We start from the raw sequence: 20,126 nt of genomic DNA, 5'->3' as shown, positions 1-20,126 counted from the left end.
TAAATTAAGATGTCTGTTATTGATGCACATTTTTATAGTGTTCTCATTTTGACATACATGGTGGAACCAATTAAGTCTACGCTCTTCAATACGTTTCTATCACTAACATGTAGGATACTCTTGTTTTAAATTACATGTATAGTGTACTTCACCACAAGGGCGAAATGAAAATTGCAAGTGATGGACATAATGGACATGAGCTTTGATCCATGACAAGTTTCATGGAGGTTTAATGCTGTCATCGACATAGGGGATTTAATCTACTCATTATACTTTTAATCTATTTGTGAAATTTGATTATCAAAATTGCTCAAATCTCATTTCTTGGCAATATTGATAAAGGACTGTAACTTCTATTGTAAGGCGGTCAAGTCCTCATGAACCTTGTCTAGTGCATGGCCCTCTTTTTATTTTTCATGAATGAATGAGTACAATATTAAAGTGCTCACAATCTAAACATATACTAGTGCCTTGGAGATGAGGAGTGTAAATTGACCTACTTTTTGCCACCTGATCCTATAATTATATTGATAGATCTTCATTAGCGAGAACTAGTAATTACCTATTGTTATAGTTGATAGATCTCCATTAGCATGAAAATGAGAGGGCGTCTTTGAAATACTTGTCAAGAACAAGCCGCAACGAACATAGAGAGAGAGAGAGAGAGAGAGAGAGAGAGATGGCAAGAAGGCTTTTTAGAGATTCGGAGCTCTTGCAACAAACTGTCAACCACTTGACTCAGTCGCAGCTGCCTCGCTCTGTTGGCTAATAATTTCATGCGCAGCTACACAGAGAAGAAGCCACACATGCGTACATGTCTTAGTAAGCATTAGAATTGCTCTAAGGAAACGCCAAGAACTTGATAGCTTTGATTGATACCACCCTAAGCTAGACCTTGACAGCCTTGCTTGATTCCAGCCTACGCCAGAAGCATTTGCTGAGTATTACTGTTCCACTCCTGCATCTTCCGTACATCGCGAAATGGGCGGTAGCAGGAGCTGCATTTCCATCTTAAATTTTTCCACCATGCTTCTCGCAATCCCAGTCCTTACCAGTGGATTCTGGCTCGCCTCTAAACACAATACAGAATGTACTAGATTTCTGCAGACGCCTATCATCTGTATTGGACTGTTCATGCTGCTCTTGTCCATGGCTGGATTTGTGGGCTCGTGTTGGACCGTGCGATGGCTACTATGGATCTACTTATTTGTGATGTTCCTTCTCATAGTGCTGCTTTTATCGTTTACAACCTTTGCTCTTGTGGTGACCAGCAACGAGGCTGCCATACCCCAGGGGAGCCCAGACGCAACTTTTAATCAGTACCAGCTTTCAGACTACTCTGGTTGGTTGACTCGGCGCCTGCGGAACGCACACAACTGGAGAAAAATTAAGAGCTGCCTAGTCGATGCAAATGTCTGCGCTACCAATCCAATGGAGCGGCCGAGCTTCTTGCCGAAGGTTTTGTACAGGCATCTAAGTCCATTGCAGGTATGGCTTTAAATAGATTGCTTGAAGAATCTGTTTTTGAAGGCGAGCGTACCATGTTTGTGTATAATTATAGGTTTACGAGGATGCAGATATTCATGCTGCCATCAACCAACATTAAAGGGCTTTACTTCTTTTCACCTTTCGTTCTCAAAAAAGAGTATCCTTCATGCAGCTTGGTTGTTGCAAGCCACCGGCGCTCTGTCAATACACATACTTGAACGACACTTTTTGGGACAATCCTGAGAATTCCACTGCAACCCCTGACTGCAACAGCTGGGGCAACGACCCGACACAACTGTGTTTTGATTGCAGCACATGCAAGGCTGGTCTTCTTGCGAACCTTAAGAGCGATTGGAACAAAGTCGCCTTGATCAACATCATCGTGCTGGCCTTCATCGTCTTGATTTACGCAATTGGTTGCTGCGTCTTTCAGAATGCAAAGAAACAGAGGCTCAAAAATCCTGGGATTCTTCATCAAAGAGAGAAAACGGTAGCCGACTCTCCGACCAAATTAGAAGACGCGTATGCTTTATAAGCCACTGCAATAGTTAAGTACCAAATTAAGTCACATCAAGTGCTCATTTTGTTGTAATCTCGGTTGTTTCACTACAAAACCTTTTAAGAACAACGAGTTTCTCAGCACCATTCTTACGGCTGTATCCTCCTTAAGAACAACGAGTTTCTTAGTACCATTCTTGAAGTTCTATGCGATATTGTCACACACCCCTCTTCTCCATTTTTTAAATTCTCAACCATTGTATTCTCATCTACATTAACCTAGGAGGATTCTCATCTATGTTAAGCTAGGAGGATTCCCATCCAAGTTAAGCTAGGAGGGTTCTCATCTACATTTTGGAGTCTTCTCTCTATTTCTACCCCTCTATTTCGCTCTTTTATTCCCCCCCCCCCCTTCCCTCGACCATGCACAGCTCTGTAACAACTTGGAAGCAATGAAGCCAATTTGGTTTGCAATCGGTAGGTTGGATGTGAAAGGGGCAAGAATGTGAAGTGCTTATATGGCTTGGTGGATATTGAGAGTGATGTTTTGAAGGAAGATGCAAGGCCAGGTGAAGGTGGCTACAATTTGAGTCAATGGACTCTATTGCAAAAGATGGTGCAAATACGTTGGAATCAAGCTCACAACTCTTTACACTGTGCCACCCATATATTAGTTCTGCAATGGTGGGAATACCGTACAGATTACACCTGTAAGGTAATCATTACGTCAATAAAAATTCTGGTGAGATCATGAGTCTGACCCAAATTCAAAATATCACCCACTAGCGTGTCACATCGTCGTGCCCTCAAAATTATCCCAAAAATAGTTTCACAATTGGCTACACCCAATCATGCATTTAACTTGGATGGATGAATTCAAAAGGTTTTGTAGAAATGTTTCAAGCTACTAGCCTTCCATCACATAATGTTAAGTGCATCTACTACATTCTACAAATGTGAAACTTTTCTCACTTCTAAGATTGTTGTGATCTGCAATCTTATTAGCAAATTCAAAAATACTACATAGAAATATCCGCTACGTAGACCAATTGTCTATGTACATGAATTGGAAATCAAACAACAAGCAGTTGCAAGTAGAATGAAAAATGTAACCAAGAAATGACAATGTGCTAAGTATAGTTTTATATATTTTCAAAAAAGTAATTACAATTCTGGAAATGCTACATAAGAACAATAAGGACAAAATCTCTCCAAAATATTGCAAGTATAATTGCAAGTGAACTTTTCTATATTACAGTTATCTTAAACCATTTCTATAGTAGAAAGGAAGCTATCAAGATATCCATCTCCATTGAATTCGGTAGTGCTGCAAGCATACGATATTCAATAGCATTGATGTCAGTTGACAAGGCATGACTTTGAAGACCTTAACACAACAAGGACATTCTAAAACTCCGAGTCTAGCTAGAAGTAAGTTTTTCTAACTACTAAAGATCATTGAAGACAAACATTAAATCAAATGTGCATAAGACTAAAGCATCACATTGATTATTTGCATGAATGACAAATAATGGATTAGAAATTCCCCAAATCATATGACAATGGAGGATGGTGATCAAGGTGATCTTGATGGGATTTCCTATCTACATTGTACCTTCTCTCATCTTGAACCTATGCTACATACGAAACTTGCATGGGATCTTGGACTAAAAAGACAGAAGCCAAGCTGGAGGAATCTACCTGTTGATGATTGTGAGTTCCCTCCCCTAACGACCAAGGAAGACACGTAAGACATTTTCAGTGTTGGTGCTTTGTAGACATTGGATGTGAGTTTTGTGATTTTTTTAAATCCACTCTTCTATCTCATCCTCAAGACAAAATGCAAGAGGGTGGCTTTGGCCCTAGATGGTCCAAGGATTTTGATGCATTAGGGGAGAATTGGGGTCTCCAAAGGGCCCCCAATTAGTGTTTCCTAATTTCAAGGGATTAGTGAGGTATTTGAGGTGTACCAATGGGAGTGCTCCTTTTTGTGGGGCAATGCCATGTTGAGGTGGAGGGTGGGTAGACTTGCAAACAGCCCCTATTGGCTACTCCTCTTACATTGGGGACCACTCAAACCATCTCCCCCCCCCCTCAACCCATGCTTGACCCTTCTCCCATATGCACTTTCCCCAAACAAACCTACAAGTCATTCATGAGGTGGTGGGCCCTTCTGGGTGAAAATTTCCCCCCTCTCAGCCTATTACAAGCCTGCCCCCTCCTCTTCTCTGGTCCAGCACCATTCTCCCTCCATTTTTCAAACGTGGGAACTCATTTGCATCTTCTCTGCCCCCTCCTGCTCTGGTCCACTGTGTTTCTCCCTCTCCAGCACCTCCTATAACAACTGCTCATTCTCTCTCTGTTCCTAGCTACACCACCTCCTACAGTAGCAGCTGCTCATCCCCCTCTGCTCTTTCTTCCTCCATTCCTAGCTACAATACCTCCTGTAGTGGCTGCTCATCCCCCTCTACTCTTTCTCCCTCCATTCATAGCTATAACACCTCTTGGAGCAGCTGCTCATCCCCCTCTACTCTTTCTCCCTTCGATTCCTAGCTATAGCACCTCTTGGAGCTTCTCTCAACCTTCAGTTGCACCCTTTATACCTTGTCCCTCTCTCTCCCTCTATTGGAGCTGCTGTCTCCCTCCAAGCTGCACTTTCTAGTCGACTATTGCTATTGTGACCTCTGTACAAGCATGGTGAGGAGACCATACATGTACTTTGTGTCCCACAGGAGCAAAAATGCACTGGGTGAATGGGTGCTTTGGACCTATAGCTTGAATGATTGGATAGTCATGAGAGGATCTGCCAAGGGTCCACATAAGCTTACCAAGAGCAAAAGAGGTGATCTTTTGCATGAATGGAAGGGCCGCATCATGAAGTTCAAGCTTGGGAAGAAAGGATTGCTTTCAAAGGTGCAACACATCTACATGGGGAAGGACATGCACCTTCCTCCATCAAGAAATCAGTCGACAATACCATCGCATTGTAAGTCTGCATTTTGTGTAAGATTTTGAAGTGTAATGAGTCAGCTTGAAATTGTATTTTGAAATAGAACTAGTGAAATGAGTAAGTTTGAAATTGTATTTTAAAATAGCACTTGTACATAGCAGATGTATTTCCTTCAGACTTTGAGGAGTGGGAACTAATCGAGTGCTTCTTAGGTAAGTTTATTGCCATTCATGAGGATTTAGGAAGGCAAACGCATGCTGGAGAGAAGTCCTCTGCTTTGAAACAGAGAAATATCTATTGGTATAATGCCAAGTACATTACTCCAAGAGCGGCATCAGGCTATGGCCATCTTCAATGCATTGCAACACCACAACTTGAAGACATGGATTGTAGCATGGTGGACATAAGAACAATGCAATCATACAAGGAAAAGATTGCAAAGGATGTGGGCATGGCCATGAAGTTTACATTTGGCTCTAAATGGGTAAGGTTTTCTTGGTTTATGCCTCTGCACATTTTTGCTTCTTGTTTTCAGAATATCTAGATGCGCAAAACAAAAACCATGTGGTCATGCAAGTGCCTACATGAGAATGCCCTTGAGGAATTGCTTGGGGTGAATTGGGGAAGCAAGTTAGGTGAACAAAAGGGTGATCTATTTCAATGCCATGTATGTAAGGACAATGTGGTTGTCAAGTACCACATCTTCTGCCAAATGTTATATTTGCTTTCCAATATGGGCACTGGAAGAAAATAGGTGGTAATTGGCTCTCCCTTGACTCTAACAACGATGATAATATACGGGTAAGTTTATGTATTGGTTCTCATTTAGGAGATGTCAAGAATGTGACTCTCACGTCACAGTGGACTCTCAGGGATGTGCGGGAACACCTATTGGTCATGGAGGATCGCATGTTTGAGTCCTTTCACTTTACCTTAAATGGTGAAAAGGTGGGAAAGCGTGCAGAGAAGCTCGTGCATAGTGCCACTTTTATCCCTCCAGCAATATTGAAGATTGTAAACAATGTGGGGTGACATTATCCAATTAATAGTGGTGCAATTAATTTTGATGTTTTGAATGGTTTTGTTTCATGTCAATGTCAAGTTTTTCCCAAAAAAATTATAATTCTTTTTATTTTTTATATTTAGAACATTTGGGTATATATAGATTATAAAGTTACTTTAGTTTCAAAGTTTCACTATCATAGCCATAGTTCTCCTAACTACCAAACTACCATGGATTCTGCTAGGTCTGCCTTCCACGATCTCATCTCCTGTACTCCATTAATTGATAGAGAGGAGGAGTTATTTCCAATCTTTGATAAGAGCATAGATGTCCTAGGCACCTACTTGGGAGCCCGATACAATTTTGAAGACCTCATCAAGTACATGCAAGACTACATCGCGAGTTTTGCATATCAACAAAAAGATGGGTCCCAATTGATTATTTGAAGTACTTGTTCAATCAAGAACCCAGGTTCATGAAGCATTTAGATCACTTTTGAGCCCAACTCACACCCCTAGGGTTTAGGGAGGTGGACACTGATGACCTCCTAGCATGTGTTTATCAAAAACATAGGAAATAGGTTCCTATCCTGGAAAGTGACCTTTATTTTCCTTCTCTAGGAGGGGCAAATGGAAGAGGAGGCCTTGACCTCAAGCCCTGACCCTACCCCTGCCCTTTTCGATCCTCTTATTTTTGTAGATGAGTCCAACATCTACAATGAATAGCCCATAGAAGAAGAAGCTGAGGAGTAGGAAGCTGCATTGTCCCTGGAAGTGCTCCAGTGACCTCTTGAAGCCCATTCTACTTCTCAAATTCCATTCACCCTAACACTACATTGCCGATCACATGTCTCGTGTAAAGGCGCAAGAAGAAGCCATTGGAGTAGAAGATGACTTTCCAGATGTCACACTATCTCAAATAGATGCTATTCCAGATTGGTGTGGAGATATTATTGGGTACTTATTGGTAGGAAGACCACCCCCTGAAATGAAAGCAATGGATGCCTAAAAACTAATTTTAAAAGCTGCACCCTATCAACTCATTTTGCAGGACAATTGTACAAGCTGGGCAAGGACCAAGTTTTAAGAAGAGGTGTAATGCCTCATGAGATCATGCCAATCTTGAGTGAAGTCCATGAAGGCATTGCAGGAGGACACTTCCAAGGGGAAGAAAAAGCAAGAAAAGTCCTCCTCGCAGGCTATTAGTGGTCAACACTTTGGGCAAATGCTTATGAATATGTCAAAGGTTGTGATGTATGCCAACGCACCACTAAACCCCAAAACAAAGACTTCAATCCCCTAACAACAGTTGTTGCACAAAAACTATCTGAAAAATGGGGGATTGATTATGTAGGTCCCATTCATCCCAGCAACAGCAAAGGGAACACAGGTACACTACATCATTGTGGCCACTGATTACTTTACCAAATGGGCTGTAGTCAAAAAGGCAGATGCTAAAAGCATAGCAAGATTCTTATACGAGAATGTGATCTCCCGATTAGAATGCCCCATTAAAATTGTGTTAGATAGGGGCACACATTTTTTCAATGGGGTAATCCAAGAACTCTTGTTTGGCTTTATGGTAATCCATAGAAAAAGCACACCCTACTACCCCCAAGGGAATGGACAGGCCGAATCCACCAACAAAATATTATGCATTTTCCTCACCAAGGTAGTAGAACCATAGTGTTCGAATTGGGTAGTGAAACTAAATGTAGGCTTATGGGCATACCAAACCACACTCAAGGTCAGCATAGAGATACACCTTTTCAATTGGTGTACAGCCTTGAAGTTGTGGTCCCACTAGAACTTATAATACCAAGCCTACGCATAGCAGTACAGGAATGCTTGGGAGATCATGCATCCTTGAAAGAAGGACTCTATCAATTGGAGAAGCATACAAAGCCAAGATTAGTTGCCTACCATGCCATGACAATAGAAAAACCCAAAAGAAAGCCACGGTTTGACAGGAATTTTAAAGCTAAAGACATCAAGGGGTCTCGTTATACAATTCCAAAGTACACAAGGGAAAACTCAACTATCTAGGTCAAGGACCCTAGCTAGTAAGAAAAACGAATCCCATCAGAGCTGTGCTGCTAGACACATTGGATGGAGTCCAATTAAATACAATCATAAATGGGAGCCGACTGAAATGCTACTACTTCAACACGCAAGCCATCCCTGACAAAAATGAAGATTTGGGAAACCCAAGTCTTTCTTAGTTAGGATTAGATTGTATCACAAGCACTCACTTGCATATGTACGTCTTCACACATATAGGTAGTATCAATCAATTTCAACCTAGGGCTCAGAAGTGATGCCTGATTCCTAGCTGCCCTATGAAATCCCAGTAACAACAAAAAAGCATATAGCTAGTCCCTACTAGTTACTAGGTCACATGCACTCACACACTTTCACTTAGACACATAGTTGATTGCATGAATAATTGTGCCACACACTTTCATTCCACACTGTCAAAGCATGTATAAAAATAATATCTCTCACAAACACTTAAATGTCATACCTGCATGCCAACTAATCTAATGATCAATGGTACATCATATGCACATGGATGTAGGTTCAGAAACAATGCCACCACTAGAGAGGATGCGAAGAAATAGAACACCACCTCAGCCAACAAGATCCCCTCCAGAATTCATAGCCATCTACCTCCTCTCAACCACGGTGACCACATGCATTTGTGGTTTAGAGCGATAGATCTGAGGAGGATTTTGTGCATGACATGGAAACCCAAAAAGAACAAATGCCACCACAGTCATCACTGGCCTACACAACCATTGACGGGGCCCGGTCATTGGAACTTGTGTCGCCACCTACATTGACTTATGCTCTTTCCAATGCAAAAACATCTTTCTTAGAGCAAAGGGGTCTGGGCAATTTGTATGAGAGCCTAAAATCCCTGGAGGATAGTCCTACAATGACCACATACATCAGGGATTTTCTCCATTATTACCACTCCAGCGATGCACAAGTTGGCAAGTACGGCACCATCACTATACAACAGAGCCCACTCAACATTATCCTCAATAGTACAGTCATTCAAAGGGCCTTCTCACTCCCAACACAAGGTGCAAAATACCCTACAAGCCTGCCGATGCTAAATTTCTTGAAGTGCAACCTCTCCTCGCCAAGGGCACGAAATTCGATAAGGACGGGATATTACTTCACACCATCATTAACCCTTACCTCAAGGAAGCATCACAATTCCTATTTACAATCCTAGGGGTTAAGTGCGGCAAGAATCAATCCCTTCCACTCTACACATTTGTTTTGCTAAGTAGGAAGCTAAAGCTAGACTCGATCCAGCACAGTCATCTTCTTCACAAAAAAACTAGATGGTTCATCAGGCCAAAATGTGAAATTTCACACTTATTGGCTGTCATCATCATTAAAGAGCTACAGGAACAAGAAATGACTCTACCCTAGTCACCAAAACCTATTGAGGAGTTGGACATTCCCTTCTCACCACAGCATGGGAGCCAACACCAACTTCTCCTACTATCACATTGGCAAATGCGGATACCTCGAAAGAAATGCCTATTCTAGAGGTCGAAATTGAGGAATTGCCCCACGAGATGCTACAACTTGGCACACAACTACAACCAGTATATCTCCAACAATAGTAATAGCTAGATCCTGAGGCTACATCAGCACTAGCACCGCCATCAATGCCATGCCAGTCCATGAGCCACAAGGGGAGCTAGTGCCAGATCAACAATATGACTACTGTACCCAAGTGATGGAGATACCATTGGAACAACCCCCAACAAGTATTATAGAATCATCAAGATGGCTACATGGGCACCAATTGTATCAACAATATCACCATTCCTCATCACCCTCTGTCATTCTCCATCATCAAGCTAGCCAAACGCTCCAAATGTCAGAACTATTCACTAGCTTGGACAAGGAGGAACATGCATAGAATTGGAAAGACAGACTACAGTAGCAATCGAAGACATTCCATTTCAAGGCACTTAGGGCACTAGGAGGAGCTATGTATGTATGTATGTACACACACAAATGATTAGTAAATGTATCTCACACACATCTTTAACCTATTAACCATGTACAAGGGGGGGGGAAATGGAGGATTGAGGAGAGAGGAGTTGCCACGTGTCAGCATTCTAGGATGATAACGATTGAAGAAGATTGAACAATTGACGAGTAACCTGACCCGTCTACGACGGGCTAGCGACCCGCTCCGCCGGGTCTCAAGATGCTAAAATGTCTGAAACCAGCAACATATTCTAACCAAAAAAAATGTCTACGACATAGTACTTCAAAATATTACATCCGAAAGTGAAATCAGAGAACTCATTGATATGTCCAAATACACATCCGCATACAATGTCATAACTGAACATACAAAATCTACAATAGACACACAAACATCCCTAAAGGGAAAAGTCTGTGGCCATGTACTATAGGGAAAAGCTTGCGTCAGCCATGTACTCCACATCCGCCACGTCCAAAAAAAAAATTCTGTAAGACAGAGTACTTCAAAATATCACATCCAAAAGTGCAGTCACATGTCTGAACATGCAATAGCTACATCAAAGAACTGACTGATATATCCAAATACATAGCCGCAAAATAAAGTCATAACTGAACATACAAAATCTACAATACACACACAAACATCCCTAAGGGAAAAGTCTGCGGCCATGTACTGCAGGGAAAAGCCTGCGACGGCCATTCAGTCTACGTCCACCACGTCCGCCGCGTCCACCACGGCTACGAACATACAACGGAGTACCAACAATCGTATCTGGACCAGCATCACATAGAAAGACAACTTAGAAACTATAATTATTGAACCATAAAACTTTTATACATGTGTGTTGGTAAAACCCAACTCATTCTTTAGAGTACCTACTCAGACGCAAAGGGCTATCAACAATGCTGGCAAAGGTCTACGTGTAGTCCCCATTTTGCCCTCGATAGAAAATTCGTGTCCACACACATTCATAGTATCCCAGCCAACGAACAGTGATGGTCTGTGGTCCATCATCCCTATGAAGCTGGCAAGCCAGGACAGCGTAATATCCCAAATGGACTCGTCCATCCAAAGGATTGTGGACATGGAGATTCATTAGAAACCCTGAATCAGGAACAGTCCTAAAAGACAAACAATAGCATGTTTTCCCACTCAAATATAATCCAAAAAGACTTTTGTTTTAACAAAAATAAAGCATTAAACAATGCACACAGTTCTTACCCAAGGTAGCTCTCCAGCTCAAGCAAATCCAACAATAGTTGTGCGCTCTCCAGAGATCCCCAGTCCGCAGGATCTACAATTTTCTAAAAGTGAGTGACTATACTATTAAACGTGTCAACATAAAACGTGGTTGTCAAGCAACTATGTACCTTGCACCTGTGCTCTTGTTTCGGTGACAAATGTGAACTGCCTAGACATCCTATCACATTGCTAAAAAAGAATGCACGTGTCAATCTACATATACTGGAAAAAAACAATAGGCTTTGAAGAGAAGATAGCCTGTAGTGTATTGCAAACCCATAACTCAAATTAAAAATGAAATCCAAACATTATCAAGGACAAAGTCATGAAATATTACATCTCACTTCATCTTTGTATAAATAGCCAACATTCCCAAAGACCTATGATAGTTGGAATACTGAAAGAACTTAAAAAAAGCTATACAAAGATTACCAAAATGAAGATTTTCCACCCAAGAAAGTCTGAGGAGGGCTTGAAAGAGCAATGTCATCCTCCTAAGCTCTTGCTGTTGCCAATTGCAAAACTTCCTTGTACACAACATTTGTGCTAGAAGTATTATCCTCGCCCCTGGCATCAGACGCACTCTGCGAAATGAAAACCTTAACAACGTTTAATGCTCAGATACGTGAAAATGCCACATATAATTGGCCACGACTGAATACTGGTGTCGCCAAGTACAGCCCCAAATCTGACAATGTTTGGCCCTGTGACTTATTGATTGTCATGCCAAATGCCAATCGGATAGGAAATTGCCGTCTCCTCATGTTGAATGGAAGTTTAACGTTGGTCGGAATGAATGTTATCCTTGGAATAAATGTTCTATCACCAGCATTGTTACCAGTAATGATTTCAGCTTCTAACACTTTTGTGTGAAACTCTTTGCATATCAACCGTGTCCCATTGCACAAACCCAGGCAAGGATTCAAATTACGCAACAAAATTATAGGAGCATTTCTTTTCAAAACCAACCGATGCAGGGGATATCCACCACCAAGATCAAGACTGTTCAAATACTCGACTGCAAACAAAAAGGAATCTCCCCCTAAGTTGTCCACTGAGTCTGCACTTAGGTACTCCCTTTCCTCACCGGGCATTGCCTTCAATGCCGTAGCATTAATTGATATGTCCAAATACACATCCGCATACAAAGTCATAACTGAATATACAAAATGTACAATAGACACACAAACATCCCTAAAGGGAAAAGTCTGTGGCCATGTACTATAGGGAAAAGCCTGTGCCAGCCATGTACTCCACATTTGCCATGTCCAATAAAAAATTTCTCTATGATAGAGTACTTCAAAAAATATCACATCCAAAAGTGCAGTCACATGTCTGAACATGCAATAGCTACATCAAAGAACTGACTGATATATCCAAATACACAGCCGCAAAATAAAGTCATAACTGAACATACAAAATCTACAATACACACACAAACATCCCTAAGGGAAAAGTCTGCGGCCATGTACTGCAGGGAAAAGCTTGCGACGGCCATTTAGTCTACGTCCACCACGTTCGCCGCGTCCACCATGGCTACGAACATACAATGGAGTACCAACAATCGTATCTGGACCAGCATCACATAGAAAGACAACTTAGAAACTATAATTATTGAGCCATAAAACTTTTATACATGTATGTTGGTAAAACCCAACTCATTCTTTAGAGTACTTACTCAGACGCAAAGGGCTGTCAACAATGCTGGCAAAGGTGTACGTGTAGTCCCCATTTTGCCCTCGATAGAAAATTCGTGTCCACACACATTTATAGTATCCCAGCCAACGAACAGTGATGGTCTGTGGTCCATCATCCCTATGAAGCCGGCAAGCCAGGACAGCGTAATATCCCAAATGGACTCGTCCATCCAAAGGATTGTGGACATGGAGATTCATTAGAAACCCTGAATCAGGAACAGTCCTAAAAGACAAACAATAGCATGTTTTCCCACTCAAATATAATCCAAAAAGACTTTTGTTTTAACAAAAATAAAGCATTAAACAATGCACACAGTTCTTACCCAAGGTAGCTCTCCAGCTCAAGCAAATCCAACAACAGTTGTGCGCTCTATAGAGATCCCCAGCTCGCAGGATCTACAATTTTCTAAAAGTGAGTGACTATACTATTAAACGTGTCAACATAAAACGTGGTTGTCAAGCAACTATGTACCTTGCACCTGTGCTCTTGTTTCGGTGACAAATGTGAACTACCTAGACATCCTATCACATTGCTAAAAAAGAATGCACGTGTCAATCTACATATACTAGAAAAAAACAATAGGCTTTGAAGAGAAAATAGCCTGTAGTGTATTGCAAAACCATAACTCAAATTAAAAATGAAATCCAAACATTATCAAGGACAAAGTCATGAAATATTACGTCTCACTTCATCTTTGTATAAATAGCCAACATTCCCAAAGACCTATGATAGTTGGAATACTGAAAGAACTTAAAAAAAGCTATACAAAGATTACCGAAATGAAGATTTTCCACCCAAGAAAGTCTGAGGAGGGCTTGAAAGAGCAATGTCATACTCCTAGGCTCTTGCTGTTGCCAATTGCAAAACTTCCTTGTACACAACATTTGTGGTAGAAGTATTATCCATCTCCTAGCTCCTGGCATCAGACGCACTCTGCGAAATGAAAACCTTAACAGCGTTTGATGCTCGGATACGTGAAAATGCCACATATAATTGGCCATGACTGAATACCGGTGTCGCCAAGTACAGCCCCAAATCTGACAATGTTTGGCCCTGTGACTTATTGATTGTCATGCCAAATGCCAATCGGATAGGAAATTGCCGTCTCCTCATGTTGAATGGAAGTTTAACATTGGTCGGAATGAATGTTATCCTTGGAATAAACGTTCTATCACCAGCATTGTTACCAGTAATGATTTCAGCTTCTAACACTTTTGTGTGAAACTCTTTGCATATCAACCGTGTCCCATTGCACAAACCCTGGCGAGGATTCAAATTATGCAACAAAATTATAGGAGCATTTCTTTTCAAAACCAACCGATGCGGGGGATATCCACCACCAAGATCAAGACTGTTCAAATACTCGACTGCAAACAAAAAGGAATCTCCCCCTAAGTTGTCCACTGAGTCTGCACTTAGGTACTCCCTTTCCTCACCGGGCATTGCCTTCAATGCCGTAGCATTAATTGCATCAACCTCGATGTTTCGAGGTGCAAGAATAGCACGCTCTCGAAAGTATGGTGCATAGTCCAAAATAGTTGCAAGCCCTCGATACACCCATCTAATGAGGCCTTCCATGGACTTTGTGTCTAAAAGCATATGCGATGGAATCACAATAGTATCTTCTTTTGTACATCTATTTATCCCATTGCCAATGTCCAGAACCCATTGCATGAACTCTTGCTCAGCACAATTATCACCATTCCGAAGGACCCGCATATTCTGCGTTAACTTCAAGACTGTAGTGCGACCCCAAATCCTTGAGTGGCATAAGGTAGCATTGACAATGTCCTCTCATCCTGCCTTTGGAAGAACTGGCAAGACTTGCCTAAAATCCCCCCCCAACAATACCACCTTCCCACCAAAAAGTTGCTCATTGGACATGATATCTCGCAAAGTTCTGTCTAGTGCCTCGAAAGCAAACCGGTGAGTCATGGGTGCCTCATCCCATATTATCAGCCTAGCCATCTTCAAAACATCTGCGAGCTGACTATTAACCTTAATATTGCAACTGCTAGTACCATCCAGCTCCAACGGTATCTTGAATCGTGAGTGTGCCATGCGTCCATTGGCTAGTAGCAATGCGGCAATCCCAGAAGATGCACATGCCAAAGCGATGAGCCCCTCCCCACGCAATCGAGAGAGCAAGCAATTGTAGAGAAAGGTCCTTCCAGACCCTCCTATACCATCGACAAAAAAGACCCCACCACCATCTCCATAAACCCTTGCCAAAATCCGATCGAATGCAGCACGTTGACAGTGATTCAAGGACATTTCCATTTGTTGGGCAGTCTGTGCTTCTTTCACACAATCAAACATTCTTTCTTCTTGCAATAAGCCATTTCCAGCTTCTGACAAAGATGTTCTATCTACAACAGGCATTCCGTCAAACTCAGCCAACCTTCGCCCATGTTGTTGAAGAATGTGCTCTAAGTGCAATATAGCCTTCTTTATTGCTAGTTCACGACGACCAATTAAATTCCCCATACTTGATTCCAATATATTAAAAAAATCATCCAAAAGCTCAAGGGAAAATTTTTCCCACAAAAGTTGAGGAGACGTTGGCTCATAAAAAACCAATATTGTGACAAATAGGTGTCTCAATTGTGCACTATTTTGATAAAACACAGCCTCTTGCATACACACAAACCATTCATCATCACTCTCCAACAATCCCCGTGCTATGCATGCTGCCTTGAAAGTAGGGTACACTTGGCTGTCAAAAGTACGTAGGTCATCAAAGGACTTGCATCCCATGCACACATTAAGAAGCATACGCATGAAGTAGAGCTCACCAGCTGAGGGGGAAATATTGTACATCCGACCTATGGTATTCCCCTTTTGTCTTCTAGTCCACCGCTTACTGGTTTTGTTCCAAACCAACTTGTCTGGCAAGTCACCATATAGCAAGTTGCTTGCATCATATTGCAACTGATTATAAGTGAACCATTCTGTGAGGGTGGTCTTTTGATTTTGTTCCCTGCCTACAACATTTTGCAAATCATCATCATCTCGAAAGATGACGTTATTGCGCATCGGAAGATGAACTTGCAATCTTTGCACATCGGGTTTTTCATCGTGCGTGGCATACTCATAAATCCACCAACATGCTTCTGATGCTGACACGTAACGTGCATCTAAGTAACTACTAATCTCATCAATGCCACCATCAACTATGTTGTGCAAATGCCCTTGCTCTCCTGCATTATTTAGCTGCATCTTGATAATGGCTCTGTCATGACCTTTGTACACATATTTATACAAATACTTAACTGCAGTGATTGTGGAGCATATTTCAACAATGACACTCACATATCCAGCCACCTTCCCAAACAAATTATGTTTTGTAATTGACTGCATCATGTCCTTATGCTTTTGGAAAAACACACGGGCTGTCAAATCTGGACGGTCTTGTGCAGTTTGCCTCGGCAACAATGCTATAGATATTTCAGGCCATTTGGGATTACAGGTGAATGTTATGAATAAATTCGGTTTGCCCCTTTTTCTGACAATTGCCATAGCATCTTGGTATAGCTGGCACATATACCGAGGCCCTCCCGTAAAAGAAGAAGGCAACACCACCCTACGCCCTGCAGCATTGCCAAGCACAGTATGTGTCCCATCAGCTGTATTCACCATGTCCATCAACCCTTGATAGACTTCAGCGTGTAGGGAAGCTTGGTTGTTTCGTATCCACACCAACCTAGACTCTTCCATGCTACTGTAGGCATCAATCATGTATTGCTGCAGCAATCTACCCCCACGCAAAAGACATGCATTTGTACCATATCTCACTTGCAAAAGATATGCGTAGTATTGTCTTTGGGTGACACAACTCTGTCCACGTATCTCGTGCAATGGTGTGTGATTAGGAACATCACTATATGGGATATATGGATGCCAACCATCTTCTCCCCGAGGGAACAAAAGAACATACATGAGAGGCATGTATGATCGGTGCAAATTAGATATTCTACGCACAAACCCATTGCGGCTAAAAATCTGAATGTCCCAATTTCCAATATCAAAGTCATCCCCTTGTCCTGGCATGATTGCAGCAACCTCGCTAGCCATAGGAGCCAAGTACTGCCTTGAGGTGGAGCGGCTCTCACAAATAACCATCCTCAGGTTTGTATGTGGATTTGTTCTTAGCCCTTGCCCAATAGCCATCAATGCACTGGCATATGGATTGCACTCGTGCATCATCCTCTGCAACAACTCCAAAATGCCTGGATCTAAACCAGGCATCCCATGTAAACGGTGTTCTAGTTCATGATTAGTATCATACACGTACAACTGTGCAAAACGTGGCATCTCTTGCCTAGCCTCATCCGGCAACAAATTTCCAACCTGATGATACACACTACCATGGACTCGAAAGTTTTGTATACCCCCATTCCCACGGAACATTTGATCAACATGGGCTCCCAATGAAACAAATGCCATGGCACTATTATAAGCCCTAATGTTTTTCTTAAATAGTCTGCTTCTAGCATCATGTCCGTGCAATAGAACTCTCAAAATCTCTGGTGGTTCTTCTAACGGCAACAATGACACATGACCAACTTTGCAACAGTGCTTGCCCACAACTTGATGCATATGCATTCGCGTCTCTTGTTTCCACAGTTGAGCCTGGCAAAAGCTACATGTATGATCCATGGATCCGAGTGCATGAACAGAAGGAGCATTGAAGACCAGTGGATACAAAGATGGATGCTCTACATTTTCCCTTAACGAAAAAGTATGCAAGATAGAGAGGCTCCCCCCTGCACCCAAAATCACAGCCCTGCTGTGAACAACACGCCTTCGGGCTCTTAAATGAGTAGCATCCCTGGTTGCATCCATTTGAGTAGTTGTACATACTACTGGAGCATGTTCATGCTCATTACATACTATTGGTGCAGTATGGAGGTCCATTCTATTTTCAGCAGTGCATGCTACATTACTGTGCCCATGCATTTGATTCTGTTTTCTGCGTAGGCCAACTTCTACATCCATAGATTCCATTGCCCCCCTCACACTTCTAGCAACTTGTGTTCTCGACCTTGTTCTTTGTATAGCATAAATGCGACAGGCTGCCCGCGTTGAATCCATTTGAGTACTTGTACCTATTACTGGAGCATGTTCATGCTCATTATCTACAGTTGGTAAAGTATTGACGTCCATTGTATTTTCAGCAATGCACGCTACATTACTGTGCCCATACATTTGGTCCTGTTGTCTGCGAAGGCCGTCTTCTACATCCATAGATTCCACAGCCACCCTCACGCTTCTAACTCCTTGTGTTTTCGACCTTGTTCTTTGTATAGCATAACTACGACGGGCCGCCCACGTTGAATCCATTTGAGTAGGTGTACCTATCACTGAAGCATGTTGATGCACTCTACCTACTATTACTGAAGTATTGAGGTCCATTGTATTTTCAGCCACAATGCATGCTACATTATTGCATCCATGTATCTGATTGTGTTGACTGCAAACTCCTACTTCTACACCCATAGATTCCACAGCCACCCTCATGCTTCTAGCACCTTGTGTTTTAGACCTTGTTCTTCGTATAGCATAAGCACGACGGGCTGCCCGCGTTGAATCCAACAATCTTCTCCTACGAGAACGTATTGAATGTAGCCTCTCTTCTATTTGTCTTGCCATCTTCTGTATCCACTCAACCAACTACATAAATATCTATTCCTCAAAGGCAAAAATAGATTAATCAAATAACTTATGCATCATCCCTAACCATGACAAAGCCATCCCTTTCCCATCTATCTAAAATTGAGAGCGGACCATCGATGCATTGAACCCATTATCTTTGGTAAGAGTAATGCTCATATTTTTTCAACATGTGAGCAAAATACAATACCATATGTGCAACCATCATTTGAAACATAAAAACCAAAGCTAACATATCTGAAAAAACTCAAAGTTGACCATCTCAAAAAAAGTATAAGCATTGCATCATCATTTATGCAAATACATGATGCAAAGAAATTACAAATATTTGAGTATATCTTAAATAAAACAAAAATGGGAAGGAACAATAGGCAATTCAAATATTGAATTAAATTAGCTTCCATTGCCATATATATGTCAAAAGAAAGTAAATATAATCATTTACAAAAAACTTGTCTTGCCAAATAACATAAGGGCAACCCAACTACATGAATCCCATAGAAGCATTTGGGATTCTAGTACAAAAAGTGACATAAAAGTCTCAGGAGTCAAACTTGTCTTGCCAAATAACATAAGGGCAACCCAAGTACATGAATCCCATAGAAGCATTTGGGATTCCAGTACAAAAAAGTGACATAAAAGTCTTAGGAGTCTCTTAATTGTCACGGGTTGCGACCTGCTCTAGTTTACGGCTCATCCTGGTCATCAAAGCAGTTAGCCTATTTAAACCAACTTTGAACATTGACACCTCATTGTACAGTAGCTGAACTTGTTCTTTCAGCTTATCAACTTGTAGTCTACACCCATTCTCACATACAACTGCCCCTTCTCCACCTCTCCCCAAAATCTGCTGCATCCATTGATTAGATTCCTTAACGCTATTCTCAATTTGAGAAATCCTTGCAATGAGAGTTCCAGGGAATTCTGCCATGCCCTGCGCTATTACTGCAGCACCATCTGAATGGATTTCTACCCACAAAGACCCCAAATATTGTGTGTTCATGGCACATGCATCCTTATTATTCTTGCACATGGCTTGAATGGACTTTAAAAGATTGTAATGACTTGAATGCTCAGTTGCATGGGTTGAAGCTTTCCCCCTTGTAAGTCGTTTCATTATATTAGCAGTGCGACGTTCGCGGCTAGACTTAAAATGCTTTGAAGGCAACTTGGGACCCTAATTTGCTCCATGGGTTGAAGTCTCGGCCCTTGCCAAAACTTGATTTATCACATGAAGGCTATCTGGCTCAGGAAAAGATGACAACACAATGTCAGAAATTGCAGAGCCCTCCAACCTAGCAGCTCGCTTCATTGCCCGAAGGCTTTGTCGCCCATGGAAACCCGACTCCCCAAGATTTGGAACAACGGTAGAAGCCATTTCTGGAGCTGCATCCATAACAAAATACAAAAACCTTTTCAGGTATGTATTGGCTCAATTGTATAATTGGATCACACAGATTCCATAGAACAAACATGAGTAGAAATGAATTGGCATAGGAGGTAGATACCCAAAGATTGTAGCCCATCTCCTCTCAGCAAAGAATTTGGAATCAA

General features: G+C 41.8%; 1 protein-coding gene across 1 annotated transcript in view; it reads left to right on the top strand.

Moving 5' to 3' along the window:
- The first annotated feature begins 981 nt into the window (after positions 1-981).
- Positions 982-20,126, top strand: part of LOC147890113 (tetraspanin-8-like) — a 32,390-nt gene continuing 13,245 nt past the window's right edge. Inside the window, exons 1-3 of the mRNA XM_087390211.1 lie at positions 982-1,488; positions 1,661-1,978; positions 2,468-2,555. Coding sequence (XP_087246337.1) covers positions 982-1,488; positions 1,661-1,978; positions 2,468-2,555 — 913 coding nt within the window. The remainder of the gene's footprint in view (positions 1,489-1,660; positions 1,979-2,467; positions 2,556-20,126) is intronic.

This window comes from Dipteris shenzhenensis, chromosome 19 (genome assembly GCF_047967505.1).
Source record: "Dipteris shenzhenensis isolate YYH24624 ecotype China chromosome 19, Dip_SZ_1.0, whole genome shotgun sequence".
In the NCBI taxonomy this organism is placed as follows: domain Eukaryota; kingdom Viridiplantae; phylum Streptophyta; class Polypodiopsida; order Gleicheniales; family Dipteridaceae; genus Dipteris; species Dipteris shenzhenensis.
Note: the sequence above shows the minus strand (reverse complement) of the source record. Positions and strands in the feature narration are given on the sequence as shown.